We start from the raw sequence: 24689 nt of genomic DNA on the forward strand, positions 1-24689 counted from the left end.
CATTCCAATATCACACGTTTGTATACAGAGTTAGTATATCTCTCCGGCGTTTGTTTCATGGACAAACAATAATGAAAAACGAAGGATAACCCTTTCTCCAGTTTAAGATGAATATTTATTGTTTGAAGTGTTTTGGCCAATGCACACCATATATCACTGACATTATAATTAATTGTCTGTGTAATGTATTTGCTTATTGCATACTACGTGCAAGAAGAAAAAAAACACTGATCATATATGAATTAGAAATTCCAACCGGAAGTAGGTTCAAATCTTGCAAAAGGTGCGAGATATTGAAAAAATAATCGAAAAAAATCTCCCCTTTATGATACCCTTTGCCGATTTTTATCAAGACGTCTTTGACTTGTGTCTGTAAGGGGACATGTACAGATGTTGTGAGGAATGACAAGAGATTCATGCTCATATGTGAATGATGCGCTGTGTAGAGAGCGCAGGTTCAGCTAGTTATCTTATTTAAAATGTTAACAAGTAATTAACGATCCTTTTCGACATTTTCTCTTATTCCATGGATATTAAAACATACTAATGGTAATTTTTAGTAGCTTCTAATATTTAAAAAAGGAAATCTAATTCTATAACTAATATAATTTGCATATTCCATTCTCTTGTTTCCTCTTTACAAAAAATAAAATAAAATAAAATAAAATAAAATAAAATAAAATAAAAATAAAAATAAAAAATAAAAAAATAGAAGATGTAATTACTAATTTTAGTAAGAATGTCCTTCGTTTACCAAACATTTTTAGAATTATCAAATCTAGGAAGCTCAGGTGGGCAGGTCATGTAGCCAGAATGGAAGAAAAAGAATTCTTTGAAAGTTTTAACTGGAAATTCAATCGGTAAACGCCCATTATGAAGACCTGGGCACAAATGGGAGAACAATATTAAGATGGATCTGGCAGAAATAGGAATACAAAGTAGAAACTAGACCCAGTTGACTAAGGATAGAAGTCAGTGGAGAGCCTTTGTGAACGCGACATTGAACCTCAAGGTTCCATAGGCCAAAGAGTTAGTTAGCTAGCTAGTAAAAATGTCCTTTGCTGAATTTTACAAAGTATATGATCATACCGTTTATAAAGTTGTAAAACTCAATAACACATTGAAGTATAATTTTACTTTCTGAAAAATACAACCCTTCAGTAACTTTAAAAGTTTGTTTTAAATGTTTTAAGTAAAATCTTTAAAACGCAGATACTGTATTATCATTACATATCGCCTTTGTATAATCTAAACTGGAATATGCATCTCTAGTCTGGAATCCTGTCGATCAATGTCGAAAACCACAAACAGAGAAAGTTCGAAACATGTTATTAAAATATATTGTTCATAAGTTACATGGTATATTTCTTATGATGTACTTCTTAAAAGATTTAATTTGTTTTCACTAGAAAATAGGGGGGTTTGTGCAGGGAATTATTATATCTCAAAAAAATTAATTGATAACAGAGCAAGTAATTTGTTCTTATTAACTAGAATACCTTTCTATTATCCTTTACTCTATAAGATACATAATGTAGATTAATAGAATAGAATGTATGGGCTTGTATATATATATATATATATATATATATATATATATACAAAAGTTTGGATTTACGATTTTTAAGTGAAAGTATTTCTAGTTGCTAATTGATAAACTGTAGACTATTTTTGTGTGTTGTAAACTAAAAGAAATTATTAATTTACTAAATGCACAGCAAATATTATTAATCTAGAAATTACCACGTCTTTTTATTTAATATTACTAATATTAGATATGTTTTTAGTTTTACACAGCCTCTGGTAATGATATATAAAATTTGTACTTAGTAATTTTCCTTTGAATTTTAAGTGCAAATAAATTACGAGGGCAAGTCTAAAATTATTCGCAATGTAGCTATAACTTTCCTTACACTGTTTGTACTGATCTGTCCTCCTTTATTTTATTGTTATGCTGTTGTGGTCATGCTATGAAAGTTTGATGCTAATTCCTGCATTTGTCTCCCTTTTGACGCAGATAGGTCATGAGGTTTGCACCGAAGAGGAACAACAAGCAGTTATTTCAAAAATGATTTCACAAGTGTTATGCAGGAGAAAGGAGACGGACAACTGCTGAACCTTTTTTTTTTTTTTTTTTTTTTTTTTTTTTTTTTTTTTAATTTTTCGATCCATTCGTAGGCGTTCCGTTGCAGCAAGACACTGTTCCCGTTCTGTGCCGATACCATATGATGGATTGCGACTCCTGATACATCTTCCGACCACAAAAACCGGACCACTGCTCGTTGTTCATCTTTAGTGCAAACTTCTAATGGAGCGATCATGGCACTGGCGTCTCTGGCGGGGAAGGAACAGGGGAAACGCGTCCCACCCAAATATTTTGAATACGAGATAAATGGATCAATGCTGAAAGTATTTAGATCTATATGAAAGAAGTAAAAACATAGACAGAACAAATTAAAGTTATGTGTCTATTCTTAAACATTAGGTTAATGTGATTAGAATGTCTGTCTGATGTATGTCACTTTCAAAGAGGTATTTTTTTTTAAAGTTATGCCACTTTGTTAGTCAAAGTAATCTTTGCTGCAGGCACACAATTTTTTCATTGCTTAACCAGCAACAATTGGTTTCCATGACGAAGGGAGACTGGAGAAGGAAAGGAAAGGATACATAGAAAGTTTATCTGCGAATTAAGAAGGGAAATTTACAAAGACAGGGCAAAATACAATAGTAGCGAAGCTGACAAGAGGAATTTATAAACATAGAGGAATTTGAATATATGAGAGTAAATTTCATGCGAATACTGTAAAAGGGCAGCAAGGGACAACTACTATAACAATATAGAAACTAAAGATAGAAATGAATGGTTAATGAGCGAATTGAGTTTGAGGAAGATTGAAAGAATACATTGAGGAGCCAGATGACAGCAAGAATAAACTGTACATTTTAGACATTAAAACGGAAAACGAAGTAAACGAGGATGGTTCATTGGACAAGTTCAAAAACATTCAGAGAAATGAAGAATCAAAAGGTAGATAATATACCTTTTGAGTTTATTATGAAGAACATACAGAAGAATGAAAATCAAAAATTCGAAATTCGCAATCAAATCAAGTGTCATAGTAAGACTTCTTTCAGAGAGTTAAGATTTTGTTAGCTAAAAAATCGAAATATATGAGGACTATAAAACTACACCGCTGCAAATGCGTTTAAGAACACTGAGCAGGAATTCACCGGTAGGAATGTCAAAGTGAAGAAATTACCTAAGAACCATATTATATATAAACTTAATTTTTTTCGGCAAGTAGTTTACCAGTGATAGAAGAAAATTATGATGAACTGTGTTGCTAAAGGTAGAAAGAGCGGATTCCATTAGTAAAGCAGATGCCAGTTTACTCATAATTTTGGCGTAACTTTAGTTGGGATCTACTAGCATTATAGTCGCCCCCCCCCCTTCCAATTTTCACATGCCAGAGACTCCCATGAGTCATGGTATTTCTGCAACAAAAGGAAGTCAAATGGAGAAATTACGATCAAACTTTCATAGCATGACCACAACAGCATAACAATAAAATACACGAGAACAAAAGTATGACAGAGCTATGAGAGGTATGAACAATACAAGAAGAGTTGTGTCAAAATTGCGGATAAGTTTTGACTTACCCTCGTAAATTATTATTATTATTATTATTATTATTATTATTATTATTAATCAAATCCATTAAACTTATAATTGAACAATGAATATTCTTAGTGCTTCCTAGGATTATACAAAGTTTTAATTTCTCTTGGTATTTCGGATCAGACAATGACTCTTTCTCAAGACAACACAATTTAGTTGAAATTCAGGTCATAAGGTAAAACACAAGCTGCTGATTCTTTTAAAATCCACAGCAAATTTTACGGAAGGAAAATATTCATTTTCCAATCACACGTAGAATAGTTTCATCACAGCTTTCCCAATATCACTAAACTTAGCTTATATATGTACTCGTCTTTACTTTTCATTAGAAACAGTATGAAATTCATATTCTTGCAACTTTCATGAACATCATGCAAATTACAAATGAAAATTGCATTTACATATTCTTAATAGCATTAATACTTATTTTTAATAAGGTAGTAACTACTCTTAAATTCAATTTACTATAGTATAATGATACCACTAAATTAAAAAAAAAAAAACTTCGAGAACAAAAGAAAAAAAAACCTTTACCATCGTTAGTGTGGTGATGGTTATTGGTGAATCTCTGAAGGCAAATACCACTCTCATTATGATTGGATGAATAAGGTAGACACAATACGTTAATCTGCTGAACGGGAGCAAGTATTTCCACGAGATGAAGATTTCAGGAAGCCCTATTGTTTGTGAATGTCAAAGAAATGTATTAGTCACAAAGAAAATGAAGAACTGAAAAGATCGATATAAATTCTTAGGACTTTACTATAACATATATATAATAAATAAATACTTAAGTAAATAACTAAATAAATAAAAATGAATAGTAACTAAATAAATAAATAATTATTACTTAGCAAATAAGATACCAAAATTAGTGTCTGCACACCCGTGCCATTAATAATTAAATAATCTAAATTAAAAGGATAAAAATATATTTCATACTAGTGCTCACGAGCAGCTAACGATAAAAATCCTTTTTGTACTAGAGCTCACTAACGCTAAGGATAAAAATCTCTTTCGTACTAGAGCTCACTAACGGCTAAAGATAAAAATCCTTTTCATACTAGAGCTCATGAGCGGCTAAGAATAAGAATCTGTTTCATACTAGAGCTCACTAACGGCTAAGGATAAAAATTTCTTCCATACTAGAGCTTACGAACGGCTAAAGATAAAAATTCCTTTCATACTATGGCTCACTAACGGCTAAGAATAAGAATCTCTTTCATACTAGAGCTCACTAACGGCTAAAGATAAAAATCCCTTTTATGCTAGAGCTCACTAACGGCTAAGGATAAAAATCCCTTTCATACTAGAGCTCACGACCGGCTAACAGGCCAGATGACTTTAAGTCGTTATATGATGTGGGTCAATATATCAGATAACGTCACTGTGTTATACGTGTAGTAGCTCTTCAATGTTCTCACAATGCTTGGCCAACGCTAAAAATCCTTTGTTCATACTAGGAACCAAAGCCGGAGCTACGTGCATTAAAGCGCACAATCTGATAGCTAAACGTTTGAGTTTATAACTGAATAAAAAAATAATTAATTAAAATAATATTAATTACGTTTTTATGCACACACACACACACACACACACACACACACACACACACACACACACACACACACACACACAAGGAAAAGATATACAAAAATTTTCAATATATCTGTTATTGTTAAAAGTTTTCAAAATGTGTTTTAAAAGAAATACTGTAGGTTATCTGAATCCTTAATATGTTATGAACCTCATTGCCATATTTGAATAAAGTTCTACAACGAATGTGTAATACATCACGTACAGTAAATTATATTTTGCTTAAGTTATATTTGCCTATATTATTAAGCAGAAGTATCTTCTTAGTAGAATATGCATGGCAAAAATAAATAACCTAACTACTGTTACTATGCTAAACAAATTATAAGTATCAATTAACGAAATACAACATTTATTCCACATTTAACACACATTCTGTTGTTATACAATAATACCATGGTATTTTTGAAAGTCTTCAACTTATTTACCAATCCTAACGTATCTTGTACATTCTAATTTTCGTCCTTAATTTGATTTTTCCCTGAAAAAGCATGGACACAATATCGTACGAGTTTAACCGGACTCATCCGATCGGGATCAAATTTGACATGATGGTAAATCTTGATTTCTATTTAAGAGTGTGAAATATTATATTGTTCAAGCTTTCGGTCCTCGAGTTATGGGCGGTCAAATTCTGAGCCATATTTTCGATAACAAAGAATCACACTCCGAATGCATCGAATTTAGATCAAACTAGGTACAATGATAAGCCTTGACATGCTCAAACGCTAAAAAAATAAGAAATACTGTTTATATAGCAACTAAGGGTCGTTCTAGACAAAAACATGTTTAAATACAAATTGTATGTCAATCTTTGACAGAAAAAATCAAATGAAAGACATTTTTTATGACTATATGTATTTCATTGTTTATTTATTTTGACTTTCCACATACGAGGAGGTATCAAAAAGTTCGTGCACTCACCTAGAAGGTGACGAACTACAAACCCCTTCGGACATGCATTTTATAATTAAGTCCTTATATGGTTAAATTCTGGACTCGTTAGAACAACTTTTTCTTTCAGGTAAATTACTGAAGGTGTAATTATAAACAAGTTTGAGGCACTGAGCGTCATTAACTTCCTCCATCTTCAGAGCATATCAGCAGAAAGAATAGATGAAAGAAGTCTATGGGAATTTTGGGAATGAAGGCCCATCCTATGAGATAATATTCAAGTGGAAACGGGAATTCTAAATTGGACACATGACCACCACGGACGGCTCTAGATCTGGAAGGCTAATATTTCACTGATGATGCTACCTTGCACGATCTTTCCGACACTTCCTCGTTAAGTCCTGTACTTGCTAACAATGAAGTTAACAGCATCATTCTAGCACATGACTATACTGCTACACTGCCGGAATTGTTCAGCTAGTTTCTAGTAAATAATGATTTCCACCAACTTAGTGTTTAACCTACAACAATCAGCTATTTCCGTCAACGTAATATTTAACCTATAACACTATATCTAATATATTATACTAAATTCACTATTCATATATTTTATCCATTAATACATTTGTTTTTTTATGTATTGGAGTTTAAAGACCCATTTTAGAGCCGAGGTTATATGAGACGTTGACATACTGTTTAAGATGGAATTCGAATCACCATAGCAGTTTAATATTTTCCCATTGAGAGTCAAACCCGTTCTCATGTACCAAAATTTGCCCACAATAGCCACTAGATTAGCGAGGAGGTCTTCCAGTAGTCCATGTAGAAATCTTTTACCGTGTAAGTCTCTATCAAATAAAATCTTCTATCATATCAAACACAACTATAAGAGGACATAATAATTAGTATTATAACGGTCACTTATGTAGAGATGGATCCCTGGTTTGCCCCAGAATTCTGTCGGTGGGTTTTCTCAAGGTTTTTCCGTTTCTCTAGTTCTTTTTCTTCCATTATCATTCATTTATTATCTGCTTGAGAGACAATTCTTGTTTCTGATGAAAATACTGCTTCAGTATATCGAAGCATTACATTATACACTGTTTTTGTTAATGTATGTATCTTGTTCACAAGTAGATCAGTTTAAAATTATAAACTGAATCGAACTTATTAAAGGGAACTCTTTCAAAACAACCCTTCAAGTTAACGCCATCTTCACTTTCAAATTAGTACTATTGCAAATTGCAATATCCACTAATTGTTCTGTCATTTATTTGATTGATTGATTGTCTTTTTTTGATTTTAAAGTCCCTTTCATCAGCGAGACTATATGAGACAGGACCTACTGATTAACATGAATCTGAACCACATGAGCTCCGCCGGGAATCCAACCCGGGTCTCCCATGCCAAAGGCGCGTACGCTAACTACTTAGCCACGAAGGAGCTCCACATTTCTTTCTGTCTCACACTAATTATACGTAATCAAGTTAAAAGAAGATCCACTACGCACACAAATATCAGTCATATCCCCGTAAATTTTACCTATTACAAATAAAGCAATGGTATCGTACAATGATGATGGACTTTCAACCATATGCTCAGATTTATCAGAGTGCAAGAAAGAATTATGTACAGGAAGCCTAACAAATCTTTCATTCAAAGATGTTCTACCATTCTCAATAAACTCTGTTGTTTTTCAATCACAACTTTTCTACCGCAATAGTAATTTTCTCCCCACGATTGAAATTTGTTGAATATTTATCAGTTATTAATATTTTCAATTAAAATGTTGGTTTCTGAATATATTTCACAGAAAGATGATGCTGACACTATATTAATGATATGTTATTTAAATTATTTTTAATGGTTATTTGGATTTGACTGCCAATTTAAAAAGATGGAATCTTTGGAAATGAATTGACAAATCGCTATAAATTGACATAATTTCCACATTTATCATTATTAAGATTCAAACTAGTGATAGAGCAAACTTCTCTTTTTTTAAGTGTTGTTATCAACTCTTATTGGAAAATCGACTACTTGAGACTGATCTCTGGATACTTAAATCTATCACGTTAATCAGTTTTTTATTCTCAAACCTTCAGAAGTTAGAAAAGATGTGTTTTTATTACTGCTGTTGTCCGTAATCTATATTATATGAACATGGACTGCTGAACTTTAAAATTTCGTTTTAAGAGGATTAGAGATTTAGAGAAATACCGTAACAAAATTATATATAAAGTTATCAAATTATAACACCCTACTCTTAACTTTTAGAAAAAAATTCTTACTAGAATCAATAATGATAGTACAACACTTACCTCCATAGCCTATACAACAAGCAACGATAAGCCACAAGTATGCCATCGTGTAGAAGAGTCGGCTGAATGATATGTACATGGACGATAGAACACGACCAAAATTTATACAAAATGGTCCCAAAAGAACAAATGCCACAACAACTGCACTTATAGTCCAAAGAATGGTTCTGGTTATCTGAAAGGAAGCAAAACGTGGAAGATAGTAAAAATATATTTATGCAATATATGCGTAAACGAAAGTTTGTTTACGCATTATTAGTGTAAGGCATAGTTAAAGTATCATGTTTTAGTAATTTGGTAACAATATGGGGGCAAAATTACTACATCGATCTATGCCATATTGTACATCGTAAACAATCAATATTTCTGTAATAAACTGAGTCAGATTAAATATTAAATAAATGCAATATTTAGTTTTCGTTTCAGACATTTCAAATCATACATATGAATATTTTAGAGAACAGCTAATACATCCCAGAAATATAAAAATGAATAATCAAAAACAACGTGAGGTGAGAAGGTACTTACATACGAACGAAGCGCTGACTACGATTGCGATTTGAAGAGGTTGAGCTTCTCAACTCTTTCTGTGTCGTTACGACATTGTAATAATCTTTTATATTTGTTATGATTTTCTAATTCACCACACCAATTCACTTCCCAGATGTCTGATATTGAGTAAAGTAGTGGCTAATTCATTATTGAAAGAATTGAAATAGCAATGATCTAACAGAAGAAGAATTGTGCTAAAGTTGACTGTTGATATTTCAACACACCTTACAATAGGAACGGACTAAGGATCAGACGACTGACTGCCTGGGGCGCCATAGTGAGGGGGGGGGACAAAACGAGTCTCGAAAAGTAAATTTTGTAAGAATTTTCTACAGACTTTTTTTTTTTATTTATATTCTTGTAAAGTAGCTTCAATTACATAATCTAAATTGACTTTAATATGGTTTACCTACTTATCAAACGTAGAAAGTTAGAGGATACTTGATAAAACCTGTTATTATGCTTTAGTCTTGTAAGAGTAAAAAATGAAATCTTTGAGTTTTACGTCCCACGCTTATGCCGGTTAGGCTAAAGGAGACGGTGATGATGAGAGATGAGTGAAATGGTGGAATGAAGAAAGTGGGAGGAAACGGGAGAACCCCGAGAAAACCCACGAGCACGGTGTTTGTCCACCACAAAGTTCACTTGGCGGGGGCTGGGATCGAACCCGGGACCCCAAGCACCAGAGGTGAACGCTCTACCACTGAGCCACCGCGCCCCCCTCTTGTAAGAGTATTCAGCTTTTGTACAAATTCATGAGATACGTTTTATGAATGCTATGGGCTTCAACTACTAGGACCTATATAAAAAGTGTTGTTTATATTGTGCGTAAAACACGTTCAACATACGTGAAATGTATTTGTTGGTATTTCATGTTATTAGAATAGATTGTTACATAGTCGGATATATGGCAGAATGACTCCTGATGTTATTGATAACAATTTACAAAATAGCAGTAAATGTTATCATTAATAGTATTCAATAAATGCTGTTCGATATTGTTTTTGTGTATACATGTCGGTACATAAATAATAATAATAAAAACACAATAAAATTGATACTATAAGTCCTAAATATATCTATATCATGTATTCGAGTATTAATTTTTCTTTTTGAAAAATTGGTTTAAAATATTAAAATCACTGTAATAAAACGTAAAATATAGGGTACGACTAGGGAGGCGCCAAAAGTCACTTTGTCAGGGTGAAAATTTTGCCTTGGTCTGCTCCTGCCCAACAATAGAATCTTTGTTTGTAAGTTTGTAACCTGAAATCGTCTGATTTCTCTTTATTTAAGTTATTGCCCTTTCAATTGTGAATAACCTCCAAAGATAACTGGTTTAATATTGTTAGAATATCCTAATTAATATTATATCAGAAATTAATTCATTGTAACATAGCTTAGGGACACACGTAGACAAATTTTTCTTTCGTATAAAATTATCATGATCTTATTGTTTGATCGAAATCTTAGAATGTATTTGAGTTTTACATAGAAATGAAAGTTCCACTTAATTATAAGAAGCAAAAGTAATGATTACATGTAAAACATATATGCGTTTCATTGCTTTTATGTAAATGCCCTTAATATACATGTCATTACAATTACAATGTAAGTAATGTTACTAGGTATCCATCTTACACATTAGATACCTTATCAATCCTTTCACTTAACCACTAAAGTTGTAGTTGCATTTGGAATATGCGGAGAAAAATTAACATTTACATAGTTGCTTTAGAAATAATAGGGGGGCACGGTGGCTCAGTGGTAGAGCGTTCACCTCCGGTGCTTGGGGTTCCTGGTTCGATCCCAGCTCGCGTCGTGTGGACTTTGTGGTGGACAAACATCGTGCTCGTGGGTTTTCTCGGGGTTCTCCCGTTTCCTCCCACTTTCTTCATTCCACCATTTCATTCATTTCTCATCTTCACCGTCTCCTTTAGCCTAACCGGCATAACCGTGGGACGTAAAACTTAAAGATTTCATTTCATTTCATTTTAGAAATAATAGCTTATAATAATAATAACTTCATTTTTATTTTCAATGCTGTGAACAGCTTATTGGCAAAAATACAACAATCATTTAAAACATACCAGAAAATTTGTAGTATAGAATAAATATTAGAGCAGGTAAAGACCCTTGTCAGAAGACTAATACATTCAAATTACAGGATTTAAGCTGATTATAAAACAAGATTAAAATAGAAACAGTCAATATCATAAAATACTATTTACAGAACTATGGAAATTAAAGCTTCATTTAATTATCGTTTGAAGAATGAGTCAACCTTGCTTGAAATTGCATATCCGGTATGTCATATTTTCACATAAAAGATTGGTTCTTTGAATAAAATGTTATAACTAAAGATATTCTGAAAATACATAATAACAATAAAATCAAGTTATTTGTCATAAAGTTAAAACTGTTTAATATTTGTAAAAAATCCTCTATTGTTTCTCCCAACATATGTTAATTTTAATTGTTATAAAACATGGTCACTCTTCTCAATATTTCGCGTTTTGAATTTAGTGCTACTAATGTAGATTGACTTCTTACATTATAACTCGGCACTCTTATTCCTAAATTTTCCAAGCAGTAATCGCTAGTATATTTGTTATGCAACACCATTTGAATAAATCCTTTGTCAATATATTTTCTTTTTTCTGATGGAGATTGAAGTCCCCAAAAAGGGTACTAACCAATATTCGTACTCATGTGAATAGTAGTATTTTTTTATTTTAAACATAGTTGTATAAAACATTTCTGTACTGCTTCGATTTTGTTAACAAGCATATTAGATAAACTGTTCCAAACAATTGAACCAAATTCAAGTTTGGATCTAATAAGTATCTTATATAAGTACACATAAGAACAACCATTTATAAAATCAGGCCATTGATTAAATATAAATCCTATTGTTTTTCTCGTTGATTGCACTATATCATTTATATAATTACTAAATTTCAATTGTCTGTCATATATAACACCAAGATTTTTAATTTGAATTACTTTGTTTATTCTTACTCCATTAATTTTATATTTGCTGAGAAAATATTGTATTTTATTAGTAAGTGTCATATATTTAATTTTTTCAGTGTTAATTGTTAATAAATTATTTTCGCACCAATGATTAACTGCACCTATATCTTTCTGCAGGAGATAATTGTCATAGTCATTATTAACTATTATAAAGAGCTTTGTGTCGTCTGCGTATAATAGTATTTTTGAGTACTTGACTTTTCATGGTAGATCATTGATAAATCGAGAAGAAAGAAGAGGGCCGAGGGAGAGTCTTGAGGATTCCCTTCCCTATTTGACCTTGACTAGATGTTACATTGCCTATTTTTACTTTAAAGGTTCAATTTGATAAATAACTTCCAAACCATTTAATATAAGACAGTGAGTTTCCAATATTTGATAACTTACTTAGAAGTAATTTGTGATCAATGGAATCAAAGGCCTTTGACATATCAATATATATATATATATATATAACATCAAACTGTAATTACATTTTAGTGCAAAGTACGTAAAATCTGTACAATAAATAAGATTTTTGCAATCGATCAACCTTTACAAAAACATGTTGCGTATCATTTAACATATTCTTTACATTGAAATATAAATGTTTGTGTACAAGTGGTAAAAACTCGAAGTGGTTCGGTTTGCTCTTTAAAAAGTTGATCTGGTCTTATATAGTCTCGGTGTTGAAAATAAATATTAAATTTTAATTAGTAAATAAATCCACCTATTGTCTATGAATATATTTACTTGGTTGCACAGATTTGCCACAAAATTTAGCAGGAATCAAGTTTATAGCGAATGACGAACTGAATAAGTTTCATTGTATTACTTAGTCGGATATATTCCTGATTTAAGAACTGATTTGGTATTACAGTATTCTATTACGGCTAAGAAATTTTGAGTTATTTATATTCATTTTCATACACTCAAAATTATTAAAAGGGTAAAGAACCTCCTTTAAATATCCTCCAATGTTTTTCCTTTTTTAAAATTTGCTTGTTCTTGTAAATTAACCTTAAAGATCAAGATAGTTTAACGTAACATTCGAAAGTACTAGTTATTTTAACGTACCGAAGCTTATACCGCAGAAAATTGAATTTTTTAAATATTTGTCCATATTCTCATGGGAAATATGATTTATATTAATTTTTCAACCGAAATAGCAGAGAAAATCTTTTAAGTGAGAATTTATATTCTCATTTTAACTTTTTTCTTTTTAAAATTACTTTAATTTAAATACGTAAATATGAAACTAGTGAAAACATAAAAAACTCATATCATAAGCACTTTCGTTAAATACTTCATCATACAGAGAAAAGAAATGAAATGAAATTAAATTAAATTTTTGAGTTTTACGTCCCACGGTTATGCCAGTTAGGCTAAAGGAGACGGTGGTGATGAGAGATGAATGAATTGATGGAATGAAGAAAGTGGTAGGAAACGGGAGAACCCCGAGAAAACCCCCACACACGGTGTTTGTTCACCAGAAAGTTCACTTGGTAGGAGCAGGGTGTGAACCCGGGACCCCAAGCACCAGAGGTGAACGCTCTACTATTGAGCCACCGCGGCTCCATACAGAGAAAAGAAGTAGTATAGAAGGAAAAGAAATAAATATTAAAGAAGAAACATAATTGTGAAATATCCAGGTGCGTGGCGTCATCTTAGAATTAAATCAATTTAAAACTTAAGATGGCACCTACCGTAAAGCTGAAAAGACCGTTATTTATAAATAGCTAATTTTTTCTCTTTAATTAACAGTGACTTAGGAAATTAAATGTATTCTTATTAGTGAAAGATTAGATAAGGAAAGATATTAGATTAATTTGAACTACTGAAGGAACTATTCAATTTTTACGTAAGGAGTTATTAGTAATCCAGAAGTATTTGTAATTATCCAGATGAAGAAATGTTATATTTTAATTCATTTATTATTATTATTATTATTATTATTATTATTATTATTATTATTATTATTATTATTATTATTATTATTATTATTATTATTATTATTATTATATTTTAAACTCCATTCCACGCAAATATGGATTTTTAAAATTTACTTTCAGCGAAAGACGTTGAAAGTTAACCACAATTGTGGTCACAGTGGTTTCGTATTACACCGCTCACTTCTGGTGAATGGAGCTCCTGGTTCCATTCCAGATCTCACCAAGTGAATTTTGTGGTAGACAAACATCGTGTGCGTGGGTTTTCTCGGGGTTCTCCTGTTTCCCCCCACTTCCTTCATTCCACCATTATCATCCATTTCATCATTAGGATTGTCTTAGCGTCGTTGCGTAAACGAGGACGTCCAAGTTTAAAAAAAAAAATTAACAACTACCTTTTAATATGTTATTGGACATGTATTCACATGAAAGTTGTTATTGAATACCAAATTATTTTATCTGTTGCTCATATTTCACCAAAGTCAAAGCCATTCTTAGGTTTAATTTGTTTATTTTTCTGCGCTCAACTTTGCTACCATTTGAAGGTTAGCTAATTACACGATAAAATTAAATCAAACTAGAAATGAAAACTAATAACTTGCTTCACCTACCAATCCAAGTTTAATTTCTTTTCCTTTAAGTTTAAAGATGATCCATCCTGTGAGCATACCTACAAAATATGGACCAAATCTTCCCCATGGTTTATCAAATATAGTGTCAAATTCTATCAACTGCTCATGTTGTCTACGAAGAGAAAGAAGAGATATTAATTTAATTTAAAATTAAAGAAAAATGTATCTGTAGCTTAACTTTAAACATTTGCAACAATTATTATGAAAAGACTAACAGATATACTTATTTTCATACTACAATTTATAAAGAAAGTTTCAAATATTATAATTATGTAGCATTTAATATTTTACCCATAATCCTGTAAATTTAATATTGAGTATTTATTTTTTTTTCTGAAATATCAATACACAAAATAATACAGCAGAGAAAGTGAAGTTACTTGAAATACAATATTTGAGTATGAAAGAAGAGAAAAGAGGTCATTATACGTTTATATATGTACAGGTAAGATATCGTAACGTATGAGGAAATTGTTAAGTTATCGGAGAATGTAATGATTGTGAACAATCTGACAAGTTGTTAGGAAATTGTAGTAACAAAAGAAAGACGTTATTATGGATATAAATAATGTGTAATTGAGTTGTTGTTAGAATGGAGCCATAAGTGGCTGAAGTTATTTTTATGTGGAGTATGAACCATTAAGTAGCTGTAGTTGTTTATATGTTTGATCGGAGCTGAAGATATTGATATTTAGGTAGATGAGGCAAGAGTGGCAATTGATATATTAGGTTTAATGTAATGTCAAGGTGTCTTACGTTATTGGAATATTTTGTGGAATACAGGAAGGTTCCTGTATAATTATAGTGATTTGTGGGTGTGGTATAAGCCAAATAAAGGTTAACTGTGGAAAGATAGTAGTATTGACATTGATTGGTTAACTCTAGTGGGTTGTAGAGTTAGTTAGAGTTAGTTGCTTCTTTTAGATACAAAAAGTAATCTTTACTATCCTAACAGACACATGATACATTTTTAACAAGAAATAATTACTTATCATTTGATTACTTATTTCTTTTCATTGTTCTTCTATTTTCCGGTTTAAAAGAACAATATTTGATGATGACCTGTAGACAATCGAAAATACACCTTACATTGCTTATACGTTTGCATGTGATTCTTAAAGATTAAATGACATTTAGTGGCATTCGAAAGCTTATATGTATACCACCGTAGGCTAGAAAACAGGATGCATTAAGTAAACAGACGAGTTAGTAAAGGCATTTTAAAAATTTAAGCGTGATGGTTGTCAAGAAACTTTCTTTTCTTTTTTTCTTCTTTTTTTTATTTCAGTATTCATAATATTGGACATGTGAATGATGTTAGAAATGCGACTTCTTTAACTTGCTTCCAACAATGATGATAATAGAAACCTCTAAAGTTTTGGTTATCCGTATTGATGAGAGTATATTCTCAGAACCTTAGTGTTATTTTTCAGATCCTTAGTGTTACTTCTTAGAACCTTAGCGTTACTTCTCAGATCCTTAGTGTTACTTCTCAGAACCTTAGTCTTACTTCTCAGATCCTTAGTGTTACTTCTCAGATAATTAGTGTTACTTCTCAGATAATTAGTGTTACTTCTCAGATCCTTAGTGTTACTTCTCAGAACCTTAGTGTTACTTCTCAGATCCTTAGTGTTACTTCTCAGATCCTTAGTATAAAAGTGACTTCACTGTAACGAGATAAACTAACGAAAGCCTTCTAGTACCTTACCTTTTAATGTTAGTGCCTGAATATTGTACAATTCACCTAAGTTTAATTCATAATAGCTGGAATCTGTTGTTCTGGCGAATTGATCGTTAGAAAAAAATCACGATATGGTTTAATTTGTTTATGCAGATATGCCCTCTTAATTATACTTTGTTCTCATGAATTATAGCACTTACCCTGGTTGAAGATTATATACATAGGCAATGTAGATGCAAGCGCCTAGGGACGATCCCAGAACTACAAATAATAACGAAGCGGCAAATGAGAAGAATCTGAAAAGAAAAAGTGTCAGTATTATTTTTGAGTTACTCAAAACTATTACCTCAAAAATAAATAAATAAATAAATAAAACTATATGCTATATACAGAGGGGTATATATGGGCAAAATTTGAACATCTGAAATATAATATTTACTTCAAGCCTGCAAGTGCTGCACAAAGAAAATAGAAATTTATTATGATGATGGAAAGGTTGGTTAAGTGAGATATCACATGAACTTTATTTTGATGACAACTTACTTGCTCATAGTTGACAACTTTTAACAAACTTTTAACTGGTGTGCAGAAATATCGAAAAAAAGAAAGAACCAAAAAAAGATAGAAAATATTACATTTCTAACGCTATATCAATGGTATCTGAACTATAGTATAAATTGTAGATATATAGGCCTATATCACGAAGATTATACATTATATTTATTTTTAGAACAAAGAAAATTCTAAACAGTTGTTTTCGTTTGTTAACTAGTACTCGGCTATTAACAATTTATCAGAACATTTCCTACCCTACTCTTTCCAAACTACTTCCTTACAACATTCTTTCCCCTTTTTGTTATACATATAAAACATTCTGTAAGTTTATGCATAAAGTAACTATGCAGTTCATAACTATATATATACTATATATGTAGGCCCTACTACATATATTAAGAGTTATATAAACATAATTATAAATACCTGGTCAAATAGGGTTCAAATATGGTTCAAATATGTTAAACAATGGAAAATGTTGTATTACTAATTGGGTGTATATATAAAGTTATTAGTCGGGTATATATACATATATATACAAAGTGTTCATAAAGTAACTATGCAGTTCATAACTATATATATACTATATATGTAGGCCCTACTACATATATTAAGAGTTATATAAACATAATTATAAATACCTGGTCAAATAGGGTTCAAATATGGTTCAAATATGTTAAACAATGGAAAATGTTGTGTTACTAATTGGGTGTATATATAAAGTTATTAGTCGGGTATATATACATATATATACAAAGTGTTCATAAAGTAACTATGCAGTTCATAACTATATATATACTATATATGTAGGCCCTACTACATATGTTAAGAGTTATATAAACATAATTATAAATACCTGGTCAAATAGGGTTCAAATATGGTTCAAATATGTTAAACAATGGAAAATGTTGTATTACTAATTGGGTATATATAAAGTTATTAGTCGGGTATATATACATATATATACAAAGTGTTCATAAAGTAACTATGCAGTTCATAACTATATATATACTATATATGTAGGCCCTACTACATATATTAAGAGTTATATAAACATAATTATAAATACCTGGTCAAATAGGGTTCAAATATGGTTCAAATATGTTAAACAATGGAAAATGTTGTGTTACTAATTGGGTGTATATATAAAGTTATTAGTCGGGTATATATACATATATATACAAAGTGTTCATAAAGTAACTATGCAGTTCATAACTATATATATACTATATATGTAGGCCCTACTACATATGTTAAGAGTTATATAAACATAATTATAAATACCTGGTCAAATAGGGTTCAAATATGGTTCAAATATGTTAAACAATGGAAAATGTTGTATTACTAATTGGGTATATATAAAGTTATTAGTCCGGTATATATACATATATATACACAAAGTGTTCATAAAGTAACTATGCAGTTCATAACTATATATATACTATATATGTAGGCCCTACTACATATATTAAGAGTTATATAAACATAATTATAAATACCTGGTCAAATAGGGTTCAAATATGGTTCAAATATGTTAAACAATGGAAAATGTTGTGTTACTAATTGGGTGTATATATAAAGTTATTAGTCGGGTATATATACATATATATACAAAGTGTTCATAAAGTAACTATGCAGTTCATAACTATATATATACTATATATGTAGGCCCTACTACATATGTTAAGAGTTATATAAACATAATTATAAATACCTGGTCAAATAGGGTTCAAATATGGTTCAAATATGTTAAACAATGGAAAATGTTGTATTACTAATTGGGTATATATAAAGTTATTAGTCGGGTATATATACATATATATACAAAGTGTTCATAAAGTAACTATGCAGTTCATAACTATATATATACTATATATGTAGGCCCTACTACATATATTAAGAGTTATATAAACATAATTATAAATACCTGGTCAAATAGGGTTCAAAATGGTTCAAATATGTTAAACAATGGAAAATGTTGTATTACTAATTGACAACCATATCAGTCATCATTTAGCACACCACACCATGGCACTGCATAGTTACTTTCTGAACACCTGGTAGATCTGGGTATTTGAGTTCTCTCATTGAACATCTCAATGTTGGTTCAGCATATTTTTTCCGATATTTTCTGTCCCAAAACGTTTATCACAGTATTTATGTGGTTCTTTTCGTCTTCTACTATCCACTAGGAATCATATTAAGCAGAATTGATTAGTCACAGTAGTTTCTGTCGGAACTTCTTTCAGTGTCAATTATCATAATGTATTTGATGAACCAATGATGTTGCCGAAACTATCACACAAATTATTAATAATAATAAGTATTTGCTTTGGTTATTTTTTTTTAAAAAAATTAGGTTATATTTTGTTCCAAAGAGCATTCAGAATTACTATGAAGGATAATATAGAGGTTCCATGATATGCAATATATTTTGATAGTGAACTTATTGTGAAATTTTTAAATATAGGTACAAAGAATTAATAATTACACTTTCGGAACTATAAATTTATCAATCTTCTTTTCTTGTTTAATTAATTCCCTCACTCAGTTAATAGATGTAACGAACTGAACAGTTTTTTTTTTACTTTATTTTCAGTTTCACAGGTATTCAACCAATAAAATCAATAATCAAAATTAATGAGTATACTAACCTTTCAGCTAACATAAGAATGGCAGCTCCAAAGACAAAAAACTGGAAGTCATTTGCTAGATACCAACTCCACTTCATACACTGTTAAAAAAAAAAAAAAAAGAAAAAAGTATTAGTGACATATTTTGTTCACTAAACTTCAGATCCCAGATTGAGAGGGTTCAGATTTCACAAAATTTAAACCTTATACCTTTGCTACTAAAACCTCAATACGCATATGACATATAATAATAAAATAGGGACCAAATTTGACAAAATATCTTAATATAAATCTGCTTCTAATCTGATCAATTTACTTGAAATTTGGAATGTGGCATATTCGTATCATACGACATTTTTCAACAATACTAAATTTGACCCAATGGAAAGTGTCTATTTCCCAAACTAAAAACTCCTATGGTTACAGTTGTCAGGTATTTTCTTCCAGCCAATTTAGCCATAGAGAAGTAGAATTTATTTCATAATAAAAGGTAAAACATACATCCCTTGGATGTTTCATTGTCGATTTTCAAATTTTCTTAAAGAGTAACAACGATATAAATTTGGTGATCCCCGTTTCGATTTTTGTAATTGTTTTTTTTTTTTTTTTTTTTTTTCAATTTTGATTTTGATTTTCATTTCTTAAATACAAATAGCAATAGAAGTAACGTTGTATTTGCAAGGATAAAATGAAAGAAACATAAAGTTCTACATTCGTCTTTCCTCTTTCCAAATTAATCTCTATCATTCCGAAATTAAGGAATATTGTGGAGCTAGAAAGAATTTTAAAAAAGTAAGAGTTTTGTAAAGAAGTATATTTTCATATTACGCCGTTATAACATGAAATGCATTTCAGTTTCATAAAAACCAATTATGAGGCACTAAAACTTCGTCTTTTATATATCAATCAGGGAAAGAAGAGCAAAGAAAAAAGATTCTTTGTTATTGCGAGAGTAATTTCAACAATTAAAACGTAATTATTTATATTGGATGATGTAGGAGAGACACATGCTGATTTCCAGTGTAGAAATACGCTGTTAATCTACCTTTCTACTGATACTAAACAGAGATTCTGGAATCCCCCTCAATCTGATGTGTTATCTAACAACAAATTCGGAACATGATTTTTTCTTTCTTCGGGCAATACGATTCTGTTATTCATTTTCATGAATTCAATAGTGGAATTTTACTATCTTTAATTATTGATGAATTAAGTTAGATTCTAACCTTCTTTGTCAGAAAAAGAATCTTCTAATAACGATAATAATAGTTGCAAATAGCTTTATTTTCAGTGTTGTGAATAGCTCTTGGGCAAAAATACAACAGTTTAAGATATCAATATAAATCTTTCTACAATTGGTTTAATAATAATAATAATAATAATAATAATAATAATAATAATAATAATAATAATAATAATAATAATAATAATAATAATAATAATAACTCTTAAGTTATAATTTCTGTTGAAATAAACTATTGCCTAAAAATACTATATCTATCTATCTATCTATCTATCTATCTATCTATCTATCTATCTATCTATCTATCTATCTATCTATCTATCTATCTATCTATCTATCTATCTATCTCTATCTATCTATATATCTATCTATCTATATATATATATATATAGATATAGATAGATAGATAGATAGATAGATAGATAGATAGATAGATAGATAGATAGATAGATAGATAGATAGATAGATAGATAGATAGATAGTATTTTTAGGCAATAGTTTATTTCAACAGAAATTATAACTTAAGAGTTATTATTATTATTATTATTAAACCAATTGTAGAAAGATTTATATTGATATCTTAAACTGTTGTATTTTTATAATAATAACAAAAATATAATAAAACAATAACTCTCATTCGTAGGGTAGAGAGAAGCTAATGACGAAGGACACTCGCAACTTATCACCTAAATTTGGCTGAATGACTGACTACACATGTTCCCATTCTGCTGTTGAGAATTCAACATGACAAACATGACATTTATTTCAGCTCACCTTGGTATTTGTCATTTGTAAAGAGTTTTCGATTCTGCATCTAACGTTTTCGAGTAATTGAGGCCATTATCGTAACGGGACTATTTAAACATAAATTCAAGTACATTTAACATAGGACTATCCTTATGGAAAATACATTTAATTTATACAAGGCCAGTACTCACCATATCCTTATGTGTAAAGAAGTTTTGTATGTAGAGCAGGTTTCTCCACCAGTATTTAGGACAAGTATCCTTGTCATCGGTGTACGGTTCAAAAACTGCGTTACTGTACAGCCATGAAGACGACCATTGCATCAACAGAAGTGCAAATAGGTAGGGAGGCGTCAACCTGATCATATCAAAGAATTAACTTAAGACTTAAAAAAGAATTAACTTAAGAAAACTATTGTACATTAAAAGAGCATGGTTCTTAAATTTTACGTTTATCGGAAGGTCAACGTTGCGAACTCTTATCTATTTCACCTATTACCCGTCTGATAGACAATATTTGTGCTCAAGGCAATATGCGAACTAACTACTTTGTTACCAAGTGATGTCACATATGCAGCAAGTGCATCGTAATCACATTGTATTTTAGCTTGCCTTGTGAATCAGTATTATTTGTTACTATACTTTATTAAATATAAAACTCAATAAAATATAATGTATCATACAGATTAAAAAAAAAACATATATATCATTTTATATTGCATAAGCTCATTTTCTCCTGAAAGCCGAAGAGTCTCAAGTAACGGTAAACTAACTAACTAACTAACTCTATGGCCTATGGAACCCGGAGGTTCAATGCCGCGTTCACAAAAGCTCTCCACTGACTTCTATCCTTAGCTAACTGCATCCAGTTTCTACTTTGTATTCCAATCTCTGCGAGATCCATCTTAATATTGTCCTCCCATCTGCGCCTAAGTCTTCCTAATGGTCGTTTTCCGATTGGTCTTCGTGTCAAGACTTTGAAAGCGTTTCTACTTTCTTCCATTCTAGCTACATGATCCGCCCACCTAAGCCTCCTAGACTTAACGATCCTAACAATGTTGGGTAAACCATATAAATGGTGTAGTTCCTCGTTATGAAGTTTCCGCCATTCCCCATTCCCGTTCCTCTTGGGTCCGAATATTCGTCTCAGGATCTTGTTCTCAAATACTTTCAGTCTATGTTCTTCCCTCAGAGTAAGTGACCATGTTTCGCAGCTATACAAAACAACAGGCATGATTATCGTTTTGTAAATTTTAAGCTTCAAATTCCTCGAGAGAATTCGCGACGACAAGAGATTTTGAACCGAATAGTAACACGAATTCCCTGCTTTTAGTCGACATTTAATTTCTCCGTGAATATGATCAAGTAAGGTAAATACTCCTAAAATTATTGTCTCTTACGCGACTGGGACTGATATGTGTGTGTCACGAGGATATCGGTTACTGGTTTCCGTGGTTAAACAATTGATATCTATGAACTATTAAGAAAACACAGGACCTACTCTTCTGCATTATGCTACTGGCACATCTCTCAGTGCCAAATTTTTTATGCAATTTTTTATTTTTTATGGCGTATCTTTGAAGCCATATCACGACAGTCTGTCTGTATAGGGAGACACTTAACATCTTATATGTTTCAAGATTCTTAGTTTCGAGCCTCATAAACACCTCAACCACTGCTTTATTCGTGGTTTAAAAGTCTGTATAGACTATTGAGATATAATTTCATCAGTACTTCCTTCTGAAGTATTCAGCACTCTTTTATTAAAGTGCCATACACTCATAATGGCTGATAAACGCAGTAGTGTGGTTTGTGGAACCAAAAGCTTTGACCTAAGGTTTATGAATGTAATTCTCTCCTCATTACTTTTTGTTTAGGAAAGGATTTATAATATATTTATGTTCGATAATTTCAAGGAATAAACTAAAAATCTATTAGCATGGGAGGTACCAAGGACTGAGAGATTCAAGATATTCTAATTACGTATCGCTCTATATTGGCTCTGATTTGTTATTATTATAATAATTCGTTCAATAAATACAGGGTGTTTCAAAAGTCTCTTACCACCCTTTTTAAAATCCGTATGGATGTATTTATATTGAACTTGATGTAGAAAATATACAATAGGGCTAGGGGCAAGCCTTTTGGATGATGACTCGCGGACGGCCGCCATCTTGAATTTTTTTTTTTTTTTTTTTTTTTTGTTTCAAACGATAGCTGGGTCGTGTGATAGAATTTACTCAGGATGTCAAATCTGAAATCAAATTTCGTGTATCTTTCTTTGATGTATGGAAGTTTTGGCTATATTAATTTTCCTATTTTCGTTTAATATTCACTTACTCATGTTTTGTCTATTTTTTTATTTATTTTTATTCAAGTACTGTATATGTTCCTGCTTGCCTTAAGGCATAATAATAATAATAATAATTATTATTATTATTCATGAACATTTTATTACCATATCATATAATTTCAATTTCAATTAAGAATTCACTATATGTATTCTAACAATTCCAGTGCTAATAATTGACAACACACGACAATTGGGAATTTCTGACTTAAGGAAATATTTTCCTCTTACATGTTTGTTGTATTATATATTATTCAAAAGTGAATTCAAATACATATAAAATTAAGTACATTATTAAAATATGAATGTGTGTTTTCTCAAAATAACGTAACTTATTCAAATTTAAATGTAAGTGCACTCACAACAACACAAATTATCTAAATATAAATGTATGTACTTCCAAAGTTGAACAAAAATTAATGATATTCTCTGATAACGAATCACGAATGCACCCATATATTATTAAAGTTGAATCAACATTAATTATATTCTATGATAATGAATCACAAACGCACCCATGTATTATTAAAGCTCAACCAACATAATAATATTCTCTGATAACGAATCACAAACGCACCCATATATTATTAAAGTCGAACCAACATTTATAATATACTCTGATAACGAATCACAAACGCACCCAAATATTATTAAATTTGAACCAACATTAACGATATTCTCTGATAACGAATCAAATACGCTTGGAATGATGTTGAGGTAATCATTACTATTATTATTTGCTTGTTTTCATCGAGATGAAGTGATAAATGACTCGACTGCGTATTAGACACTCTCATGTCACTCATTCCTATCTAATGCATGGTGCCAACCGTCTGTATTGTTAAG

The 24689-nt window shown here is 30.8% G+C and overlaps 1 protein-coding gene across 1 annotated transcript in view; it reads right to left on the bottom strand.

The window, feature by feature from the left end:
- Nucleotides 1–24689, bottom strand: part of LOC145690158 (nose resistant to fluoxetine protein 6-like) — a 156123-nt gene that overhangs the window by 3241 nt on the left and 128193 nt on the right. Inside the window, exons 8-13 of the mRNA XM_081764769.1 lie at nt 21686–21851; nt 19526–19605; nt 16517–16612; nt 14615–14747; nt 8488–8662; nt 4214–4356 (exon numbers count right to left, since the gene is read on the bottom strand). Of these exons, the coding sequence (XP_081620895.1) occupies nt 4214–4356; nt 8488–8662; nt 14615–14747; nt 16517–16612; nt 19526–19605; nt 21686–21851 (793 nt within the window). The remainder of the gene's footprint in view (nt 1–4213; nt 4357–8487; nt 8663–14614; nt 14748–16516; nt 16613–19525; nt 19606–21685; nt 21852–24689) is intronic.

The sequence above is a fragment of the Thermobia domestica genome, chromosome 7, assembly GCF_964235325.1.
Source record: "Thermobia domestica chromosome 7, izTheDome1.hap1.1, whole genome shotgun sequence".
Classification (NCBI taxonomy): Eukaryota; Metazoa; Arthropoda; class Insecta; order Zygentoma; family Lepismatidae; genus Thermobia; species Thermobia domestica.